Here is a 25,174-nt window from a genome sequence, read left to right as displayed (position 1 = left end):
CAATGTCAGCTAGATTAGGATATAGATAATTTATATATTTCATATTGTGTTTTTCCAATATAGAAAAACTATTATATACAAAAAATTTACTGGAAATCCATTTTTGGAGATTGAAGAGCTTCAAGCTCTGAATCTGGAAGCGCAGGTGCTATGAGACAGGAACATGAAGAACATGTATACATACAGTATTCACAAGGTCGGACTGGGGTTCCTCTGACTCGCCAGAGGAAATTATTCTTGGGGACCAATTCCCATATTATCAATAAAGCCCAATAGGTTTTGATTCAGAGAAATAGACCCTAGTGGCAATTAATTGTCTCCAAAGGCAGCTTCAAAAGTTTTTATTCTCCTGGACCTTTGGGGTCTAGTATAGTGTCAGGGCCTGGGTCCACCAGAGGATCCTCTGGTACTCTGGTGGGCCAGTCCAATGCTAAGTATTCAGGTCATTGAGGCAAGTGATCTGCGTAAGAAAATCATTCAAAGAGTGTGTAAAGGAGTTTCCATTGTCCTGGGATTCTACTTTGGGATGAACATTTACACACAATGATATTTTGCTTGAGTGAGAAGATGAAAAAGTGTTCACAGTGCAACAAAATTAGTCCCTACTTATATGATACTAACATATGAAATTTATTTTAGTAAGTTAGATATTGATCCAGTGATATCTGAGTGTAATGAAACACATGTATATCTTCCATTGCTGGTGGTTGTCACCATATCAACTCTTGAACTTGTCGTTTGTGTGTGGTCCCTTCACAGTTTGGTTAAGAGTAAGGAGAGGAGGAGATATGCATAGCAGGTATTTGTTTTACCTGGTCAACAGGGTGAGCAGGATTCTTTGCACATAATTGGTGCAGGTTGTCCCCCATGTAATGCCACAAACTGTTCCTGTACGTTATTAGGAAAGTGCTTACTCAAATTGTGCTTCAGAAAATCGACTTCACGAGGAGCCTCCTCGATAAATTTTAGTGGACCAGGTAGGACTTTTATTTAATATTGTAATGCCTTTCTATAGACACATTAGATTTCCTTTCTGACGCTGATGCTTGATTTAGGTTTCAGTACCAGTGATTGTAATGTCCATTTACTATTATATAAAGGTTTCCATGTACATAGTGCGGAAATGAAGCTGTTTTTGATTTGAAAGCCTTTTTAGTAGTACTGTGAAAAGATGTACAATGGATTTGAAAATCTGGTAATATTATTTATAGTGTTTGTTTTTCTATGTGGTATGGCAAAGTGGATTGTGACCTATTGGGTAGCCCTGTTTTATAGTGTGTATATATATATATATATATATATATATATAAGGAAGCCGGTTAGGTGATCCCTCTCAGCCAATAAACTGGGAAGCCATGAATTTCAGTTTTTGGTAGCGTTATATTTTATTATAAACTACGTTTTTCAGACATTTTTTCCTATTGAGAAATCTAGAGCCACGGACTGGAAAAGATGCAGCAAAAGTGAAAAAAAACATTATAAAAATGAACTGTTTGCAAAGCATATTACCCTACTAAATTTCAACTAAGCGGGGACATTTTTAAAAATGCCTGGAAAAACACAGCAAAAATACAGCGTTTTTCCTACAAATGCCATGTGTGAAGCCATCCTTAGATTGAGTTTATACATGATTTTGCTGCAGACAGATTTTAAAGTCTTGTCTTTCCCTGTTTGCTAATGACAGGGAGTAATAGGTCTGTTAGGACTGTTTAAATTCTCATAGAACCGGTTTCTTAATGTAACGCCAATGAACAGAATCAGCAATTAAGTTGCATTTACAGATCACGAGGCAAGAGAGTTTCATTTATCAGTATGAGTATCGTACGTCTGCCTCCATTTCCAAATGCAAGTTTCATTGTAGTGACATATGTAGTATAACTACAGCATTTACTCACCCCGCTAATGATCATGGTGGTTTTATATAGGATCAATGACAATTTTATTATTAGAATTTGATGAACATTTGTGAGTGGTTGTATGTATGTAGTAGAGCTGCTCTTTGTAAATTGATTATATTGGACTTGGTTTGTATCCGTACAATAAAGTGGCACTGTATCTTGTACAAACATTTGATATGTTGCATCAAAGACAGTTCATAGACTTTCTATTGAATCCGTCCTGCTTCCTATCAGGCAGCAAGATAGGATAACGCACTAAGCATTTGCTTTTCTCCACTCGTTCTAGTCATCGTGCTCAGACCTCCACTGATCGAAACTTTTGATATGTCCCTACAACATATCAAAAGTTTCTTCAAAGTACAACGCCACTTTAAGCAGATAGTAACAGAGCACAGCGAATATACTGCTTCCATGAGGCTTGCTTCCTCCCCGAATCAGTAGCTGTGCTATTTCACATATATCTCGCAACGATAGAACCCTTAGGGTCCATTCACACGACCGTGTGAATGGGTCCACATTCATTACGCAATTTTGCTAAACGGGTGCGGACCCATTCATTTCATTGAATATATAGCATGTCCTATTCTTATCCGCAATCAAAGATGAGAATAGGCATTTTCTATGCAGTGCCGGCCATGTGTGGTCTGCAAAATGTAGAACGCACATGGCCAGTATCCGTATTTTGCAGATCCGCAATTTTCGGACCGCAAAACACTTACGGTCGTGTGAATGTAGCCTTAAGCAGTCATGTTTCAATGGCTCTTCGTCCTTTGCAGTTTTAGTTATAAAGCCCTACGCCTCTGCCGACCATTTGTCTGCCTTTAGCTATTTACGTACGCTGTCTGACACACTGAACCTTCCCCGCTTACTCCTGGCCAGTAGTAGGAGAATCCCTGTAGAATACAGGGTTCCCAAAAGATGTCACGATAACAGCGATAGTGAAAAATGAGGGTCCATGTACATGGCAGTGATAAAGCCTGATTTGCTATTTTCATGGAGCCGTCCATTAGACCTAAAGCTTTTAGGCTACTTTCACACTCGCGTTTTGGGAGGATCCGTCATGGATCTGCAAAAACGGATCCATTACAATAATACAACCGCATTCGTTACAATAATACAACCGCATTCATCCATCATGAACGGATCCGCTTGTATTATCTGTAACATAGCCAAGACGGATCTGTCATGAACAACATTGAAAGTCAATGGGAGACGGATCCGTTTTCTATTGTGGCAGATTGTATCAGAGAAAACATGGACTTTAATATTGGTTTGTAAATGCACATTTCAATAAAAGCTGCCACGTTTGTATTGGAAGCTAGATTTCTGCTTTTTTAGATATTGACTTCACGCTTTGTTCCCGGCGTGTTCCGTGCTTCCGCCATCATTTACAGCCAGGTGAGCGCACCTTCCTTCTTTTTCTGTGTCAGAGAAAACAGATCCGTCCCCGTTGACTTCTATTGTGTGCAAGGACAGATCCGTTTGGCTCAGTTTCGTCAAGCGGACAGAAAAACTCTGCACTCAGCGTTTTGGTGTCCGCCTCCAAAGCGGAATGGTGACGGATCGGAGGCAAACTGATGCATTCTGAGCGGATCCTTCTCCATTCAGAATGCATTAGGGCAAAACTGATCCGTTTTGGACCGCTTGTGAGAGCCCTGAACAGATCTCACAGACGGAAAGCCAAAACACCAGTGTGAAAGTAGCAAGTAGTAGTAAGTAATGTACAATAAATGATGACCGAGCAGTGAATGTGAATATATTTATTTCAGTCCTTTGGAATTCTAATTTTTGGGGAATGTCAGATTTGGGGAATGTCAGATCTGTCTGGCAGGTTCATAGAGCACTGTCTTTGTCTGAACCCTGTGGCCATATAGCAGGTGAAGCATGCACTAAGAGTTAGAAGGAAATGTCTTTATTCTTAGCCCGTAGATGTACTTTACTTCAATCCCCACTTTCATCCTTTGGAATGTTTTATTACTTTTAGTCTTGTTTTGTGATGTTCCTTACATTCCTTGTTGTGTTTCTACATAGTTTGGTTTTCTTGCACTGTCCTCTGTAACGTCTCATCTTTACTGACTTCTACAACTTTCTCTCAGTTCTTTATCAGAAATAAATAAACATTTTTTAGATGATTTTTGTTCCCTGCCTTTGGAAATGACACTGCTGCTCTGTTGAGCACATTTATATGCAAACAGACGTGCTATGCCATGCCCAAGCTCAATAAAATAAACATTTGACTAGTAAACAGGGCATGCTTGGTAGAATAATGTACTAAGAAGCAGTATAAACACCTTTATGTGTAAGAAGCTCAAGGTATACAAACAACCCTCTGATTGCAAATATTATACTACAGGCGATGGGCATTTTTTATGATTCATTACACCTTCATTGAGTGTGGGACAGCCATGTGAATTAAAACGATACTTTTCTCCTGGAGCTCTTGGAGCACTGCTTTTGTAACACTCCTCTGATCTGGGCACGACCCCCTCCCCCTTTAATGACAGGGCTAGATAATCAAACAAGAGAAGGAAGGAGTGCCCAGAGCAGAGGAGTATTACAAAAGCAGTGCTCCAAGAGCTCCAGTCCGCACCTTGGTGCTCAAACCAGGTCATTTGCATATTACTTAAAATGCAAATCTCTGCAAAAGTTCTACCTACAGGTGTAACAAAGGTATCGTTTTAATCAGCATGATTAACCCTACCAGGCAATATGAATGGTTTAATAGGGTTGATAATGCTGACAGATGCTCTTTATGCAGATAATAGTTTGATCAGTTATTTCCCTTTTGTGCTCTTTATGGTGCCTTTTATGACTTGTGATATATTCATATTCTAGATAATATCAAACATCTATTTGCAGTACTTAGTAAATAATGAAGTAGTAATGTACAAGGATCTTTATAGTATACTATCATACACGTCACAAGGGCTATTAATCATACAATCACAAAGGGTAAAAACTGTGGACGTCATGGTAAGGTTTCTATTCTGGTAAATGTGGAGCAGTTTCGTATTTCTGGGGAAGTGGACAGCAGGTGCTAAACTAAGCGTAGATGAAATAGAGGACCCAAGTCATTTTATTAGGGATCACATTTCTTTCAGGGTAAATAGAACAAAGAAGTGTTAACAATTATTACTTGCAGGTTTGAACGAAAGAACGTGGCCAACTGGGTCAAGAAAACACTCAAGTTTCACTTAATCCACTACAAACCATTACTTTACTCAGCTTGATGATTAATGATTATTTAAGGGCTGTGTAACATAGATAATTTTGTAGAATAAGATATTATTCTAGAACTCTTTTGGGTCTGTATATTTCCAACATTTGTTTAAATGGATTGTCCAGTCTTTTTAAGTGATCACCTTCTTTCAGGACAGGCCATCACTAGCTGATCAGGGGGTCCAACACTTTGCATTACCACCGATCAGCTGTTATGTGTAGCTCTGTTGTGGAAGTTGGTGCCAGAACTACACCGTGAATAGGAGCAGCGCTGCGGTGACAGTGCTCTGTAGCTCTGGCTCCGAACTTCCAGCAACATAGCTACACAGAACAGCTGATTGGCGGGGTTGGGGGTTGTCGGTTCCCAGTCAATCGGCTAGTGATGGTCTTCCCTGAGGATGGGCCATTGCTTAAAAAAGGCTGGTCAACCCCTTTAATCTTTTTACATCTGCATTTTGTTCCGTATGTGAAAACAAGAGCTTAAAGGGAACCTGTCATCAACTTTATGTTCACCTTATTGAGGGCAGCATAAAATAGTGACAGAAATGCTGATGTCAGCGGTGTGTCACTCATGAGCTAAAAGTAAGAGGTTGCTGAGAACCAGGATCATAATCATTGCAGCCCAGGACTTGAAAAGAGTCAATCTACCTGAGAAGAGTCCTGGTTATTCACAATCTCCTGCTCTCCTCACCTATCTGCTGATGATTGGCAGTTCTCTCCTAGAGAGAAAGGGAGAAAACTACGTAGAAGACTGTCAGTCATCAGCAGGTGGGCAGGAGAGCAAGAATTCGTGAATAACCAGGACTCTTCTCAGGTGGCCGGGACTCTTTTCCAGGCCCAGTCTGCAATGACTGTGATGTTGGTTCTCTGCAACCACTTACTTTTAACTGATAAATGACAGAACGCTGAAATCAACTGACCTGTCTATACTTTATACTGCCGACAGCATAAAGTTGAGGACAGGTTCCCTTTAAGTCTTATCAATGCACCGCACCAAACTCGAGTGTGAAAGTAGCCTTACTTCAAAAGTAACAGGTGTGAATTGGGAAAAAGCTGTTAGGGACCTTGTTGAAAAGTCACTAAAAAACATTACTTTTTCAAACAATGAAATGACATATTTGCTCCAATCACTTATCTAACAATATATATACATAGTGAAACACGATATAGTAAAGCGGTTAATATAGAGTTTGTATGATACGCCCCTCACAAGCAGGCCTTCGAACATATGAACACCTCTCACAAAAGCAATGTGTTAAAATTTGCTGGGGGGACGGACAGACTGTAGAACGAGTCAGGCATTCCAGAACCAGAAAACAAAAAGCGTAATCCACAAAGAGCTGTGTTGGTGTTTCACAACAAACAGTTCATTTGGATTAAGAGCGATTTACCATTCCCGCTTCTGCCCATTTGACATCCCTAAACCCTGTGCACACAACAGGAAAAATGCTGACAGATAAGAGCGAACAATTGAGCCCAGGCTGGTGCTATCACTGACAGGGACTTTTTCCACTGTCTTCTCTCCCTATCTCTCTCTACTTGGCTAATATTTTTGGAATGGGGAAGAGTCAGCTGGAGAGGAAAGCTGAGGGTTACAGGCCAAGCGGCTGGCTCAGATAACATAGGATTGGATGGCAGCTTCCTTTCTCAGCACGAGCTGGAGTGGTGCCACGGTTTTGTGTGTGTAAGTGTGTACACGCTGAGTGAGGCAGCTAGGAAACAGCTGTATGTAGCACAGCAGCTCTGAGCGCTTGGAGATCTCTCCGCTTCCCTAGCATTTCATGGAATGGACGCACAATGTTTTGTCTGAAAGGTATGGTGCTTTAATTTCACTTTGATTTCACTGAACGGAGAGGGAAAGCTTTGTCCTTTGTTTGGAATTCTTGCTTTCAAACTTTTCAGACAGGCCGGCTACAGTAGGAACTTCCATTGTTCTCATTGTTCATGTGATAGTCTAGATAAGCTGCTTGATAATCTATTAGTATTTAGTTATATTCATCTAGCCTCTGTTGTTACGTCCTAGCTTTGCTTTATTGCTTGACAGAAGAACTAACGGTTTATTGCCATGGCTTCAGTTTTAGAGTTTAAGAGTTAATAGTTTCTTGGGATGCTCACCACAGATCGATGGCTGATGTACACCATGTACTTTGAGTAGTGGTTTACTAGTCTACTAGCTATGTAGTGTTCTACAGACAGTACATTGTAAGCTTTAGTGAAAACCATGAATGATTCTTTTGTTTGCGTTCTCTTCTTCACATGATTTTAGGGAATGTCGGTACTACTATTAGTGCATAGTAATAACTATCTTCTGCATTGTCCTTCAGACACGTCTCAGAAGATAGTTCTTGTGGGCTTCTGAGATCTGGGAGACTCAGTGATTTCCAGAATTAAAGGTCAGGCACATGGTAAAGCACACCATGTTCCTTGAGCCTATATCACTCATGACAAAAATCCACTGGACTGTTATATTCTGACATGTTACTATGAAGGCAAAAATCTGATTCTCTAGTGAAATCACATGCTGGTAGACCAGATGATAAGACCTTGTAAAGATGAAATTGAAGTATGCTCTATATGTTTCTGTATAACCTGGGCCCTATAGGGCATAATTGCTGGTAGCTCATGACAGGATAATCTGTACAGTCTGTGCTAGCACTGAAGCAGACAATGTCTATGATCTCTTGGGTTACCAACAGGGTAAGCTCACAGAGTCACACATTTCCATTTATAGACTCCAGTTGTTCCCATTTTTCAGCATTCTCATCCATCCATGATACATGATATGTTGACTGAAAGGGCCAACCGCAGTGAGGTACTGACAGCAGATGAATAGTTAAACTTATGGAACAAAAGTCATCTGCAAAGTGTTCATGATAGAAAAGTAAATGCTGTTGATGCATTCATCTTGACTGGCTGTGGCTTCCTCACATATGATCTAAATGTTTACCATGTGTGTGGCTTACTGTTCCTTCCTCCTTGGAGAGAAGCACGATGAGCAGAACATTGCATGGGTGGAACTATTTAGTCTTACACTTAAAAAAAATTATGTCGTTAAAGGGAACCTGCTAGAAACATTTTACATCTGAAACCGACCAATATCTGACCCTTCGGCCCCTCCACTTTCTGGACGTATCTTGTGTATCCCAAGCAAATGTATCATTTTGCTAAAAGGAAAGTTGCTGCTTGCAGCCAAGAAGGTGGAGACTATGGGGAACATTTATCAAAATTAGTTTATCGGAAAACTGGCTTAGTTGCCCATAGCAACCAGTCAGATTCCAGCTTTCATCTTCCAAAGTAGCACAAAAAAAATGAAAGGTGGAATCTGATTGCTTGATAGGAGCAACTATTCCAGTTTCATTGACATCAGTTTTGATAAATCTCCCCCTATGAGTAGAAATTCAAACTTTCAGCACTCAAATCCCTCACCTCTGTCTTGATAGATGTCCCTGAGGAAAATCCCGCGCATGTGCCATTGTACTTTGTCAAGAATCCTCTTCTGACATGTTTCCAGCTTAAAGAAGAAGTGCAAAGCCGCTAAAGCCAGGGCAATTACACTCTGTATTACTGCGCATCTACCAGAAGCATAACACAATGGCACAACCTTGGGACTTCAGCTGTAGATCCATGTCCTGAGGGACGTCCATGAAGACATTCGGGTGAAAATTTGGGAGATGACAGTTTAACTTGTCTTATCATCATCTCCACCTCTTTGATTGCAATCAGTTAATTTTCATTTTGCTCAAGTGGGCTTTAAAATTGCCTTTTGGCAAATTAGGCATCTGCTTGGGTTGCAAAAGAAACCTCCATAAAGTAGAGGAGCAGAACGCTCAGATTTCCTTTAAAGGAAATCTGACTGTTCACCAGCGACATCCTTATGTAACAAGTCCAGTGCCAATAGATATCGCCAGCACCTCTACATAACTTCAACGATCCACCGCCAGCTATAGGACTTATTAAGACCGGCGTCTAAAACGCCATTCTTAGGGTACTTTCACACTTGCGTTGTTTGATTCCTGATCAGGCAAACTGTATGCAAACACATGTCATTTTTTCTGACTGATCGGGCATTTTTCAGACTTATCAGGATCCTGATCAGTCTGAAAAATGCCAGATCAGTAAGAAAAATGCATTGCAATACCGGATCCGTTTTTCCGGTGTCATCCGGCAAAACGGATCCGGTATTTATTTTTTTCACATTTTTAAAGGTCATTCAGGCAAGTGTTCAGTTTTTTTGGCCGGAGATAAAACCGTAGCATGTCACATAGGGGGGCGGACCGGGCGGAGGCAGAGCCGTGTGTGCTGTGCAGGCTGGGAGTGGTCCCGTCTGGGCGGCAGAGTTGACGTCACGCTGTGTGCCCCTCTCGCCTGCTAGTGAGGTGAGGATGGCTACGGCGTGATTATAAAAAAGAAGTATGTACCCTGACCCACAGTGCTACCCCTCCTCAGTTGTCCCCTGTATAATGTACCCTGATACCCCTCGGTTACATAACTGATGGGTATCAGGGTAAATTATACAGGGGGTAATATAACTAAGGGGTATCAGGGTACATTATTATACAGGGGTAATATAACTGAGGAAGGCAGTCAGACAGTATACAGGGGTAATATAACTTATATTACCCCTGTATTATGTACCCGGATACCCCTTAGTTATATTACCCCCTGTATAATGTCCACTGATAGCCCTCCTCAGTTATATTACCCCTGTATAATGTACAGGGGTAATATAACTGTGTGTGTGTATATATAATATACATATACATACATACACACGCGCGCACGGCGTGTGTGTTTGTGCTTTAGGGTGCACACCCTAATGCAATAGGCTGCGCATGCCTATGCTGAACAGATTGCTCTCCATTCAGAATGCATGGGGATGAAACTAATCAGTTCTCTTCTGGTATAGAGCCCCCTAGGATGGAACTCTATGCCGGAAAAAAAAAACGCTAGTGTGAAAGTACCCTTAATAAATCTGCCCGATAACATCTACTTTGCTCATGTGCCGGTGTGAAATGAAGTTTCACATTGCATAATCATGCACATGGCATTCATTTTTGTAAGATTCTGCTAGAAACATTGCAAGAGGAGAATAGCTTCATATACATGACCCATGATAGAGCATCACACAACAGCACATGAAGTCCTTGTGGCTCCATAGTATGGACCCGTATAATACTTTCTGTGTTGTCATACAGCCTCTCTGCCAAAGCACCACTTGGGGTTACTTTTAGGAAAAAAAATGACCACTGTCCCTACCGAACAAGTGTAGCAGTTAGAGAACAAGCGGCCCTTCATATTTATGCCTAGAAGTCACAGCTACAGGATAAAGCACAAACATACTTGATACGGCCTTTAATATATGCCTTTAAGAATGATATTCTGCATGAAGGAGAAACTTCATGTGCCATGTTCAATGCGGTCATAAGACTGCTGGATAAATCTGTCACCAAAACAGGATTCATATTGTAATCCTTGCTGGTATCAAGGTGATTTTTTGAATATTTGGGGTTAAATCAAGAACTGGAGAAAGGAATGTTGAATATAAAAAGTTAAATATCTTGCAAAACAGCTGAGAGCGAATAATTCCAGATGTTGGCTGCTTAGAAGCCAAGAAGTTTTGCAAGTTGCATGTCTTCTTTATTTATTACATTCCTATACAGAGAAAGCTCATGTTGTCTTACAAGTACCTTTCTTATCTTATGTGACAGTATATAGAAGATTCAAATCCACAAATATGATATAAAACAGAAATTAGGACAGCAGCTTATATACATTAGATCTCAGCTAAGAAAAGTAGAAAGTATCAGTGTTGCCCATAAGTCCAGGTTTCAGTTTAAAGGGAACCTATCACCATGAAAATGCAGTACATTCTGCAGACACCATGTTATAGAGCAGGAGGAGCTGAGCAGACTGATATATTGTTTTATGGGAAAAAGACTCATCTAAATCTGTCCTCTTTCTGAACTTAAAGGGGTTCTGCACTTTGTTTAAACTGATGATCTATCCTCTGGATAGATCATCAGCATCTGAGCGGCGGTGGTTCGACACTCGGGACCCCCGCCGATCAGCTGTTTGAGAAGGCAGCGGCGCTCCAGCAGCGCCGCAGCCTTCTCACTGTTTACGCAGGCCCAGTGACATCATGACTAGTATCAACTAGCGTGGACGGGGCTAAGCTCTGTTCACTTGAATGGAACTTAGCCCCGCCCAGGCAAGTTGATACTAGTCGTGACGTCAGTGGGCCAGCGGTAAACAGTAAGAAAGCCGCGGCACTGCTGGAGCGCCGCTGCCTTCTCAAACAGCTGATCAGCGGGGGTCCCGGGTGTCGGACCACCGCCGGTCAGATGCTGATGATCTATCCATCAGTTTAAACAAAGTGCAGAACCCCTTTAAGTTCAGAAAGAGGACAGATTTAGATGAGTCTTTTCCCCATAAAACAATATATCAGTCTGCTCAGCTCCTCCTGCTCTATAACATGGTGTCTGCAGAATGTACTGCATTTTCATGGTGATAGGTTCCCTTTAAACTGAAACCTGGACTTATGGGCAACACTGATACTTTCTACTTTTCTTAGCTGAGATCTAATGTATATAAGCTGCTGTCCTAATTACTGTTTTAAACAGCGTCCTAGCTGAATGATATGGGAAACTGCCCGATTTTTCCTTTGTGTTACATAAATGTCTATTGCTGGCCTCACTGGCCTTAGTGCTATAAAAAAATAACACTTTTTCTATAGCCGTGTCGTACATATCGCACCAGAATTACAATATAAAGTGTAATAGGATGCTAGACCACTTAGAATTAACCCTCAAAATTGTAAATTGCTCTTACACCCCCCTTACTATGCTTCTGGACAATACTAATCTTTATCTCAATGCCGGCTTACAGACTAGACATGTTTTTAATGTAGTCATTGACCTACAGATACGTTTCAGACATTTACGGCCCAGCAATCATTGCCAGTAACCACCTCTGTTCTGATTTTTTCATTAGGGTGATTCATACGTAGGGTTCAAAGGTGGCATGAATCAGAGCTGAGAGCTACTGGCGGGATAGGCGATGTGTCAGTCATTTATCTTGCAGAGTAAATCAGACTTCCATTTCCAAACTTCTTACTACTAAAGCTTCCAACTGGTGGCACCAGAGGCACAACTTGCTTTCTTTTTGGAAAGGGAGATAATTTGCCCAGGATTTTCCCCAGAGGAACCTTGCATGGTCTATAAAACTTTTTACTCCTACTAGGCGCTCTCCACAAGGAACTCTTACCAAAACTCTAAGGATCTGTTATGGAGAGCATTGCTGTCTGAATCTACCGTGTTAAATCAAAGAGTTGACTCACCAGGAAAGGACCTTTTATATTGGGTCATCATCAACATATGTTAGTATTAGGCCTTCTGCATACGACTGTATCCATTTTGCTGCCCACAAATCGCAGATCCACAAAATATGGATGTGGTTCGTGTCCATCAAGTACGTTTCATGGGCCCCATTGTAGCAATGACTATTCTTGTACGCAAAACGGACAAGAATAGCACATGTCCTATAATTTGCGGTACGGCCGCACGGATGCGGACAGCACACGGAAGACGTCTGCATGCTGTTTCCCAATTTTGCGGCCTCGTAGAAATGAATGGGTCCACATTAGGGCTGCACGATATGGGAATTTTGTGCGATTGCGATTAGGTCCCTAAAAATTGCGATAACGATATGCGATGCGATATTTTAAGGGAATTGTGCTAGAGGTCTATTTGCTTGGATTTTCCCATATGAGCCGCTGACGCGGCTGGGTATGACATAGTTATGGGGGATCTGTGGAGGTGTAGATCTGTGGATGACGCTGTTATGGGGGATCAGTGGAGGACGCTGTTATGTGGGAGATCTGTGGAGGACGCTGTTATGTGGGAGATCTGTGGAGGTGTAGATCTGTGGATGACGCTGTTATGTGGGGGATCTGTGGAGGACGCTGTTATGTGGGGGATCTGTGGAGGTGTAGATCTGTGGATGACGCTGTTATGTGGGGGATCTGTGGAGGACGCTGTTATGTGGGAGATCTGTGGAGGACGCTGTTATGTGGGGGATCTGTGGATGACGCTGTTATGTGGGGGATCTGTGGATGACGCTGTTATGTGGGAGATCTGTGGAGGACGCTGTTATGTGGGAGATCTGTGGAGGTGTAGATCTGTGGATGACGCTGTTATGTGGGGAATCTGTGGAGGACGCTGTTATGTGGGAGATCTGTGGAGGTGTAGATCTGTGGATGACGCTGTTATGTGGGGAATCTGTGGAGGACGCTGTTATGTGGGGGATCTGTGGAGGTGTAGATCTGTGGATGACGCTGTTATGTGGGGGATCTGTGGATGACGCTGTTATGCGGGGGATCTGTGGATGACGCTGTTATGTGGGGGATCTGTGGATGACGCTGTTATGTGGGGGATCTGTGGATGACACTGTTATGTGGGAGATCTGTGGATGACGCTGTTATGTGGGAGATCTGTGGATGACGCTGTTATGTGGGGGATCTGTGGAGGACGCTGTTATGTGGGAGATCTGTGGAGGACGCTGTTATGTGGGGGATCTGTGGAGGACGCTGTTATGTGGGAGATCTGTGGATGACGCTGTTATGTGGGAGATCTGTGGAGGACGCTGTTATGTGGGGGATCTGTAGATGACGCTGTTATGTGGGAGATCTGTGGATGACGCTGTTATGTGGGGGATCTGTGGAGGACGCTGTTATGTGGGGGGATCTGTGGAGGACGCTGTTATGTGGGGGATCTGTGGAGGACGCTGTTATGGGGGATCTGTGGAGGACGCTGTTATGGGGGAGATCTGTGGAGGACGCTGTTGTGGGGGATCTGTGGAGGACGCTGTTGTGGGGGATCTGAGGAGGACACTGTTATGGGGGATCTGCGGAGGACACTGTTCTGGGGGACCTGTGGATGGCACTGTTATAGGGGATGTGTGCTATGACACATGGGGCCATGAGGGGGGCCAGCATAAGACACACATATAGCATCTTATGCTGGTCCCCCTCATGGCCCTATGTGTCCCCTCATGTGTCCTAAACTGCGCACATAACTCTCCTATTGATAAAATGGCCAGCCTCTGTACTTACTTTCACGATGAATGCACTGCAGAGAGCGGCAGCGAGCGAGCCGGCCGGCGCGTGACTGACATCACTGTCACGCTCCTCCCACTTAATTCAGGAAGCAGGAGTGTGACTAAGTGACGTCAGTCACGCGCCGGCCGCCTCGCTCGCTCCCGCTCGCTGCAGTGCATTCATCGTGAAAGTAAGTACAGAGGCTGGCCATTTTATCAATAGGACAGAGGACATTTTATCAAAAGGGGCCCCTTCATACAGTCATGTGAAAAAATTAGGACACCCTTTGAAAGCATGTGGTTTTTTGTAACATTTTTAATAAATGGTTATTTCATCTCCGTTTCAACAATACAGAGAGATTAAAGTAATCCGACTAAACAAAGAAAACTGAAGAAAAGTCTTTTCAAGATCTTCTGTAAATGTCATTCTACAAAAATGCCTATTCTAACTGAGGAAAAAGATAGGACACCCTTGCCCCTAATAGCGAGTGTTACCTCCTTTGGCTGAAATAACTGCAGTGAGACGGTTCTTGTAGCCATCTACCAGTCTTCGACATCGGTCTGAGGAAATTTTACCCCACTCCTCAATGCAGAACTTTTTCAGCTGTGAGATGTTTGAGGGGTTTCTTGCACGTACAGCCCTTTTCAAGTCACCCCACAGCATCTCAATGGAATTCAAATCTGGACTTTGACTTGGCCATTCCAGGACTCTCCATTTCTTCTTTTTCAGCCAATCTTTGGTTGATTTACTAGTATGTTTTGGGTCATTGTCATGTTGCATGGTCCAGTTCCGCTTCAGCTTTAATTTTCTAACTGATGGTCTCACATGTTCTTCAAGCACCTTCTGATACACAGTAGAATTCATCGTGGATTCTATGATGGTGAGCTGACCAGGTCCTGCTGCAGCAAAGCAGCCCCAAACCATGACACTTCCACCTCCATGCTTCACAGTTGGTATGAGGTTCTTTTCTTGGAATGCTGTGTTTGGTTTACGCCAAACATGTCCTCTGCTGTTGTGTCCAAATAATTCAATTTTGGACTCATCTGTCCAAAGAACATTATTCCAGAAGTCCTGGTCTTTGTCAACTTTATCTCTGGCAAATGTCAGTCTGGCCTCGATGTTTCTCTTGGAAAGCAAAGGTTTCCTCCTTGCACACCTCCCATGCAAGTTAAACTTGTACAGTCTCTTTCTGATTGTAGAGGCATGTACTTCTACATCAACAGTAGCCAGAGCCTGCTGTAGTTCTCGAGATGACACTTTAGGGTTTTTGGAGACCTCTTTTAGCATCTTGCGGTCTGCTCTTGGGGTGAACTTGCTGGGGCGACCAGTCCTGGGCATGTTGGCAGTTGTTTTGAAAGCCCTCCACTTGTAGACTATCTTCCGGACAGTGGAATGGCTGATTTCAAAATCTTTTGAGATCTTTTTAAATCCCTTCCCAGACTCATAGGCTGCTACAATCTTTTTTCTGAAGTCCTCTGACAGCTCTTTTGCTCTCACCATGGTGCTCACTCTCACTTCAACAGTCAGGAGCACACCAAACTAAATGTATGAGGTTTAAATAGGGCAAGCCTCATTCAACATGCAGAGTAACGATCTACTAATTATGTGCACCTGGTGTGATATACCTGTGTGAGATCAGAGCCAATTTAAGAGGGAATACATGTGAGGGTGTCCTATCTTTTTCCTCAGTTAGAATAGGCATTTTTGTAGAATGACATTTACAGAAGATCTTGAAAAGACTTTTCTTCAGTTTTCTTTGTTTAGTTGGATTACTTTAATCTCTCTGTATTGTTGAAACGGAGATGAAATAACCATTTATTAAAAATGTTACAAAAAACCACATGCTTTCAAAGGGTGTCCTAATTTTTTCACATGACTGTATATAATCGCGGCATTTTTGGGTCAGCCGAATCGCCAAATCGCATTTGCCGATTATCGCGATTCGATTATTTTTGCGATATATCGTGCAGCCCTAGTCCACATTCACTTTTGCAACAAAAGCGGTTCGGATGCGGACCGAAAATATGGCTGTGTGCATGAGACCTTAGGCTGGGCTTTCAGATAGCAGCCGCAGGGCACTTGTGTGATACAGAGAGCCCCATATAAATGCTGTGATCTGCCACGCACTGAGCTCTGTCAATAAAGTGAGGGGACTCAGGGTAGAGGTGTGTGATCTATCTATATCAGGGGTGCACAACGTTTCCTGGTTGGGGGCCACATTGCCAGACTGAACCAATGACGAGGGCCGAAATTAAAATTTAAAGGTGTATTAACAACTGAAATATTGTACTTATGGCATATTGAACACACATTATATACCATTAATGTCTAGTTACACTTCCAGGACTCCCATCTAATGGGAGAAATACATGAAAAATACATCTGAGCAGCCACAAGACCTAGGCATACATGTCTGTTACTAGATGGTTGGGGGCCGCACAGAATGGTATCAAGGGCCGCATGTGGCCCTCGGGCCGCAGGTTGTGCACCCCTGATCTATATGATCAGCAAGGCCGGCGTTAGGGGGGGCAAACTGGGCAATTGCCCCTGGCCCCCATTGTCTAAGGAGCCCCCTGCTTCAGTGCTGCTGTTCAGCTGAACGTCCGAGGAAGCAAACGGGCGGACAGCTGAAAAGCTGCACTTTACAATGCAGTGTAAGGTCCCCTCCCTGTACATATAAATCATTACCCTAGTGCTGACAGGACCTGCCATGATGTCAGATGCAGGAGGCGGAGCTCAGCAGAGAAGAGGGGATGAAGGACCTGTGCAGTGACCAGGATGCAGGTATACTGACGCCACTTCACTTTAATGCAATGGCTGGGTCAGGTGGATAATAGTCTGTATTTTGTTCGTAACGCCAATTGCAGCGTGCGCAGGGTACTGTCACAGGGCCCTTCCAAGGTGTTATAACGCACGTCCCAGTTTAGGAATGCCAGAGTGGTGTAATGTCTCTGTATGGTAGTGGTAATGGTGTCAACGGTGTCTCCTACCTGGGTACGACTGGACTCCTGGCTCACTTGCAATAAATTGAGTGTGGTGCTAGTAGGAGTAATAGAGGAATTTGCAGCAGAAATTGAGATCCAGACCTTGGGTGAAGTTCAAACTTGTCTTTACTGAGGATAACTTTCATCCAAACAAGATACAGCATTAGTCTTAGGTCCCAGCAGGTATTGGCAATGGTTGGCAGGAATTTATCTTCTGCTCTCTCATGTACCTGGAGCTTGCAGGAAAGGACATCTGCTTTGTAGCTCTACACTATGGCAGGAATTTGGCTTCTGCACTTTCTATCTTCTGCTGTCTGGGGACTGACTAGCTGAGGAGGAATATGGCTTCTCCTGGGTCTCTGGACTTTACTCACAGTTGTCTTCTCAGAAGATGATTTCCTCCTGGAACTGGAGTTGTCTGCAACTTTCTACTTCTTTTCATCCAGTTGAGCTGCAGGGCTCAGACTGGGAATTTAATCAAGTCTCAGCACCAGAATTGGTTCTTGCTGTCTTCCCTATGCAGGGGGTGCAAACTAGATCTGGTTCTAACAGTTTTTCTCCTCCCTGTGGAAACCTCCACTTCCCTTCAGCAGGGGGGCAGAACAGGATCGTTCCACTCTGAACGGCCATAACATTAAAACTATCTCTACCAATGATGCTGCCACCTGCTGGTCAACCTGGAACATTACAAGGAAAAAATTACCTTTAACAGGGTTTTATGCACATTTGTGAATGACATAATCAAAATCACATCAGATGACAATATAACGGCTCCTGAAGGGCAGTAGCGGAGTAGAGGAGTGTAGTAACACAACTCTGGGGTGTTACACCTGCGATGTCCTCACCATCATGTGACCAGAACAGGAGGTGGAGCTCAGCGGTGCAGTAAAGTAATGAAGAAGAAGACCAGCCATGCATGTGAAAAAGTATGGATTCAATGTAAGTGCCAAGGAAATGCTGGGAGTTTTAGTTCTCTCCTCTTATACCTCCTGTTATGTAATATCAGAGTACATTACAAGAGAAGGTATGAGGAGAGGACTACAACTCCAGCATGTCCAGCTTGGTATGTAATATCAGAATACATTACAAGAGGAGGTGTAGGAGGAGAGGACTACAACTCTCAGCATGTCCAGGCTATTATTATATAGTATCAGGGTACATTACAACACCCTGGATATGCTGGGAGTTGTATATCTCCTCCTAAAATGTACTCTGATATTACATAATAACGGCTTAGACATGCTGGGAGTTGTAGTCTGATCCTCTTATACGTCCCCCTGTAATGTGCTCTGATAATAATAATGGATTAGACATGTTGGGAGTTATAGTCCTCTCCTGTTATACCTCCTGCAGTAATGTGCTCTAAATTAGGGCTGGGACAATGGATAGGAGAGGGTAGTCATCCGCCTAGGGTGCCACATCGCTACCCATAAAGGGGAGCGCACGCATGGCGGTCCAACTTCACAAGCCTCAGGCCAATAGGCCTCAAGCCTGTGAGGCGTTAGAACAGAGCAAGAAGCCGCAATGACATCACTGCAACCTCCTGCTCTGGGTCTCGCATGAGGACGCAGCAACACAAGCCACAGATAAAACTGTGGTCTGCATTGCAGACAGCGGCAGGGGGACGGGAGGGAGGCTTTTTTTTTTTTTATACTAAATGTCCACACTGCTGGGGGCACCAGGGATGGGGGAAGGAGATCATTTTATTTACCTGGCACTACTGGGGAGGAATGTAGGAGCATTATATACATACTGACACTACGGTTGAACATTATATACAGTATTTATACATATATATATATATATTGGCACTATGGGGGGAAGCTTTATATATTGGAACTAGTGGGGGGCATTAGAGCCACTGGGAGCATTATGGTTATATTATTACTACTAGAGTACTATAGGGGCGTTATTATTATTTGATGCAATATGGAGGGCATTGCTACTAATGGGGCTATCTTGGGGCGTATTATCACTATTTGGGGCACCATTACTAATGGGGGCCGTCTGGGTGTATAGTATAGTATAGTGTTTGCGGACATGGGGGGAGCACAACAGGCACAGTATTGGGGGTAGCTTCGAGAGGTTCTCCGGGTTTTTTCATAATGATGACCTATCCTTAGGATAGGTCATCAATATTAGATCGGCGGGGGTCTGACACCCGGCACTCCCGACGATCAGCTGTGCGCACGTGCCATCTCCCTTCTCTCTTCCTGCTCTGCTGCTGTAGGTCTATGGCACAGCAGCAGTGAACAGCATGCACCGTCTCCTCAAAAAGCTGATCGGCGGGGGTGTCAGACGTCGGACTGTGTTTTTTGCACATTATTACAAGATGTGGGCCCCCTCTTTTGATTTTGCCCAGGGAAATATTTTGTCTAAAACCGGCCCTAATGATCAGACTCATTAAAATCAGCTTCTATAAGGCAGTGCCAGACTGAGTAGTCTGGGCATTAAGAGTGGATTCACATCACGTTTTTCTCATCCGTTTAACGTATACAAAAAACGTATACGTTAAATGGATGCCTCAGACTGATACCATAGAGTTCCATTGTAAAAAAATATAATTTATGGTTTTTTTTAACCATTGTAATAAAAAACGTGTTACAGGACTATGCAGGATACAAGAACGTGGTGTGCTACGTTTTTGTATGCTTTTTTTTATAACATATAAGTCAAACTGAGGAATAAAACTTGATGTGAACCAGCAGTTACAGACTACACATAATTTGAAGAACATGTACAAAAAAAAAATAATAAGGCTACTTTCACACTGGCGTTTTGGCTTTCCTTTTGCGAGATCCGTTCAGGGCTCTCACAAGCGGTCCAAAACGGATCAGTTTTCATTCTAATGCATTCTGAATGGATAAGGATCCGCTCAGAATGCATCAGTTTGCATCAGTTCAGTCTCCATTCCGCTTTGGAGGCGGACACAAAAACCCTGCTTGCAGTATTTTGGTGTCCGTCTGATGAAACTGAGCCAAATGGATCCGTTCTGACACACAATGTAAGTCAATGGGGACGGATCCGTTTTCACTGACACAATCTGGCACAATAGAAAACTGATCCGTCCTCCATTGACTTTCAAAGGTGTTCAAGACGGATCCGTCTTGGCTATGTTACAGATAATACAAACGGATCCGTTCGGAAAGGATGCAGATGGTTGTATTATCTGAACGGATCCGTCCATGACACGAGTGTGAAAGTAACCTAAAGTGGTTGGTAGGAGGCATAAGGGTAGGTTCACACTTAAGGGTTGTGGACCTCCTCTGGCCTTGAGCCCCCTAACACTGCAATAATAGCTGAATTGTCATTACATCTATATTTAAATGGGACTGTCCTAGTAACAGAATTCCCTGCCTCTAACATCTCATTCATAAGAGGCATATAGATAACTCAACAGCACAGCATCTTTCTGCTCTTTCACATACTTTATAATACTGCTGTTTATAAGGATGTTTTCCTCACTGGTTCATAAAAGTGACTTAAAGGGGTTGTCCATGATGGCTCATTTTTATGATATCATCACTATCTGTCACTGCAGTGCTGCTCCTATTGATGAGAATGGGAAAAGCGGTGCAGTAACGGCTCTGTCTATTACACAGAACTGTGGCGTTCTGGTGCTGACTTCCTGCGCCAGACCTACTGCAGAATAGCTGATTGGCAGGGGTCTGGGGTGGCAAACTCCACTGATCAAATAGTGATGGTCTATTCTTAGGATAGGCCATCACTTGTAAAATCCTAGACAACCCCTTTAAATTTACTTAAAATTTTAAGTACTATACAGCTTAGGCAGTGTGCTCGGACTCCTTAAAGAGACCAGCTGTGTATGGAGACTTATAGGCAATGCTCTATGTGAAAATAATATGCAAAGAGGTATCTCCCAAGGAAAGAGAACTATCCCTCTAGCACCAGCTTGTAAAATACAGAAAAGTAAAAGTCTAGATGTCAGTTAATCACAATGAAGAGGTTAATGTCCTTTCCTTGCTCCGTCTTGTGGTTGCCATTGAGTCATTTAACCTGTCTGGGTTGTGTTAGTGGAGGAAACCTGGCAACAGACGTTTAATTGTTAGTGAGAACATCAGAGGTAGAGACTGGTAGACTCAGGACAGAACCTTGATCTTGGCCAAGATGAATTATTCTTGTAAGGCCTCATGCACACGGCCGTTGCTCCGTTCCGAGGCCCCGCAAAAAAATATAGCATGTCCTATTCTTGTCCGTTTTGCGGACAAGAATAGGCGTGTCTACAATGGGCCGCCCGTTACGTTCCGCAAATTGCAGAAGGCACACGGGCGGCTTCCATTTTTTGCGGATCCGCACGGCACGGTCATGTGCATGTAGCCTAAAACAAATGATGTCTTTTCCTTACCAGTCATATTTTAAGCTTTGCTTCCTTATCTAAATATACTATAATGATAACCTACTTACCATGTTCTGTGGGGTTCCACAACTAAGAAACAATGAATCTGTGCTCCTTTTTTCCTACTCATAACAAGATGTGCTCTATTTCCCCATCCTTCATCCACCCCCTCCTTTCCTTGGCATCCATGGTCTACTTGAACAGCATTGAGGAACACTATAATGCTGTAATAATAAGGAAGTAGAGCTTGACCCCGCAGAATCTCTTTAAATCATGACAAATAAGAATGCATATGCTTTTTTTATATCATACATATTTTGTGTATAGTAGCAAGATAAGTACATCTGACTTTGGACTAAAAAGGTTACAAGGCATATTAAAGTCTATGAAGACAGTACACAATTATGCATAGGCTTTTCTTTTAACTACTAATCCTATAAATCCCATCTCTGCTGATTCTTGTGAATGGAATCAGCGGTGTGATAAGGAGTGGTTGATGGCTAGGTGTATTCCATTAAAATACTGTGTCCTGGCAACAGGCAGGGTCCCTTAAACAACAATGAGAAGGAAGGCAGATTAGGGGATTACATTAAATTACCCATTGCTTATATAGCTGCTATGTTTGACCCCTTGGAGTCACAAGTAGCAATATACAGTTCTATGCAAATGTGTATACTTGTACAAAAACACAATTGCAATAAAACACCTCATATATGCATAATAAAATCCTAATGTTGCTGGAATTATGTGTAAGGGCCCTTTTACATTGGTAGATTATCGGGCCAATATTTGGAAAGATGCACATATATGAACACTGGGTATATGCCCCATGTATATATGAGGCCAATCATCCGGCAAATTAGCAAATATTCATTTGTTGAGTGCGCTGTTAGTTTATGCAGCACATGTAATGATCATTTGTGGGAGGCACATCATCCTGTGTAAAATTTGATATGGTGTTGACAAACAATGAAATTGTATGGGGACGATCATTCATTCCCTGCATTTATTTGGCTGCATGTAAATGCAGCCAAATGAACGGTTTGTTTCCAATTATTGCCTCGTGTATCAGCCCTTATTTCCAAGCCATAAAGAGCTCTGATCAGCGCTAAAACAAGTCGATTGGTGCTCTTTTACAGAGGTTGATGGCAGGTACATGGGGGATGAATGATCATTACTGCGATCATTTGTCCTATATACTTGTACACTGTGTTAGCAGCACAGCGCATTCACACATGGCTGTTATTTGAATTTGTTCCCAATTATTGGTCCAATCATCTACATGTGCTTTGTCACGAATGGTCTCATGGGCAACGCTTTTAGGCCGGGCTCACAAAGTTTGGAGCAGTTTTTGTTAGATAGTTTGTTTTTGATTGGAACCCTAAAAAGAAGAAAAGTATACAGGGAAGGCTTATATCACCACTCTTTTATATCTCCTGTTTTTGTATAAAAAAAAAGAAAAAAGATGCTTTAAAAACTGGGCTGTGTGAATGTAGTCAGGATTTTGATTGTTGGGAAGGAAGCGTTCCTTGCCGACAATCACCTGCTCGTTAGTGGAGGACACTGCAGTGATCTCCTCCACAGTATGGGGAGGAGAGATCGCTAATGCCATCACTCATCCCCATACAAAATCATTATTTTTCAGCAGCGCAGCGTGATTATACAACACAATGTGCTCCCGCAAACAATTATTTTTTTCAATCAAAAAAATAGGATTGCTCGATGAACAAGCGTTTGCTCATATAATCTGGTAATTGGCGGCACTTTTACACAGGCAGATCATCGCTAACGAGCTTGTTAGCGATCATCTGGTTCTCCATCTGCAGCCCTTAGTATGATTTTTCTCTTAGGTTGCTGAACATAAAACTTTATTATGGTACAGTATGAATAGTTTTCCCCTTTCCTTCTTGGAAACATTTCCTTTTGTGTAGAAAGACAGCGTGGACTAACTTCTGATAATTATCTGGACGCTTTTCTGGTGGAGGCCAGAATTTGCGATATGTAAACCCAGCTCTGCAGTGTCCAAAGTAGACATGTAAATTCCAGTCCCGAAGTTATCTCAGAAAGGGGGATGCTGTCTGCAAATAAATCATCTCTCTGCACACAGTCCTGGCTGGGAATGAATGGAGAGATCTCATGTCAGTGGCACTCATCGGTATGAAGTGAGTGACACATGGAAGTAGATAACAATCTGGTGGACCAAGTGCCGTCCTCTACTTGTCTGGCAGGTGAAGTGCACTCTTACCTAAGTGTGTTCTGTGCATTTGCTCTTGGCCCCAATGTAATCATTAAAAGGAATATCTGACACAGATTTGCATTATTTTCATTATGGAAACAATCACTGTAATACAGGCCTCTCACCCAGTTAAGCCAGTACTCTCTACTCTGCACTGATGAGGGTCAATCACCCCGAAACAGCTGTCTGCAGATGAGGTGCTGGCTTATTTAATATCCAAGTCATGTCTCAAGGCTTATTATAAGAGCTGAACATTGACTTATAGGATGGCTGCCTTACTTCTGGTGGCATTAGAGACAGAGCTTATTATGAGCTCATTTGCATCCCTTCCCTCCCAGAATTCCAGAGGAGCATATCTGGCCTATTAGTCTCCTCACACTGATTAAGGTGCTCTCTCCCTAAGGAGAGTTAGTTCCCCCTGACCCGGACACAGGCCTCCTACCCAGTTAAGCCAGTACTATCTGCTCTGCACTGATGAGGGGCAATCACCCCGAAACAGCTGTCTGCAGATGAGGTGCTGGCTTATTTAATATCAAAGTCATGTCTCAAGGCTTATTTTAAGAGCTGAACATAGGATGGCTGTCTTACATCTGGTGGCATTAGAGACAGAGCTTATTAAGAGCTCATTTGTATCCCTTCCCTCCCATAAAGAAACAAGAAATGCATGCGCAGTAAGTTATTGTTATCCCGCTATTTCTCAACGATTTAAAGGTGTGTGCTTTATGTCAGTGAATGGAAACATCCAGATCCCACTCTGCACAGCTTGTTAGAAGTGGGGTCCTGAGTGTTAGTAGTACATGATAAGCAAACGTTTTCAGCCTTTGACTCCCACAGTCTTGTGCTTGAAAACACCCATCTGCAGTGCAGTATTGTGCACAAAGTGTTAAATCTTAGAAGAAAAAAGTCATACTGTAGTACCCATGAAGCACTGCAGTCGTTTAAACAGAAAGTTGACACAGTTGTGAATTATATTGTAGCAGGTTGTGAAGGAAGCAAGTCTCCTTGGTAACCAGATAGATGATTATAATTATTTGGAACATATGGTAATTAAGCTTATGCAAGAGGATTGCTTGAGTCAATTATCACGTATAACGACGCACTTTATGCAGGTTTTTATTGTTTTATGATTTTGTACTGTAGAGTAAGAAGAAATGCTTGGTCAGAAAATCAGATTTCGGTCGACTGCACATGGCCTGAGCTTTTATTATTAGTAAGCACAGTGAAACCTCTGATCATGAAATAGTTAATTATTCCTGTAATATTTACTATAATATTGATGTCTTTACTGAAATAGATATAACCGGGGAATTCCCCACTTAAAGGGAATGTCGGGGGTCAACCAAAAAAAAGGCAATGGTGGAAAACGCCATGAAATAAAATAAAAAT

At 42.7% G+C, this 25,174-nt stretch overlaps 1 protein-coding gene across 3 annotated transcripts in view; it reads left to right on the top strand.

Annotated features, from left to right (window-relative positions):
* The window catches only part of NHSL1 (NHS like 1), a 229,931-nt gene that overhangs the window by 120,033 nt on the left and 84,724 nt on the right, over positions 1 to 25,174 (top strand). Inside the window, exon 1 of one of the 3 annotated variants that reach the window (XM_040429219.1) lies at positions 6,549 to 6,930. The exons of the other annotated variants lie outside the window; for them this stretch is intronic. Coding sequence (XP_040285153.1) covers positions 6,915 to 6,930 — 16 coding nt within the window. The 5' untranslated portion in view covers positions 6,549 to 6,914. Of the gene's footprint in view, positions 1 to 6,548; positions 6,931 to 25,174 lie in introns of those variants that run through there. 3 annotated transcript variants of the gene reach the window in all.

Source organism: Bufo bufo, chromosome 4, assembly GCF_905171765.1.
Source record: "Bufo bufo chromosome 4, aBufBuf1.1, whole genome shotgun sequence".
In the NCBI taxonomy this organism is placed as follows: Eukaryota; Metazoa; Chordata; class Amphibia; order Anura; family Bufonidae; genus Bufo; species Bufo bufo.
This window is presented reverse-complemented; position numbering and strand designations above follow the sequence as displayed.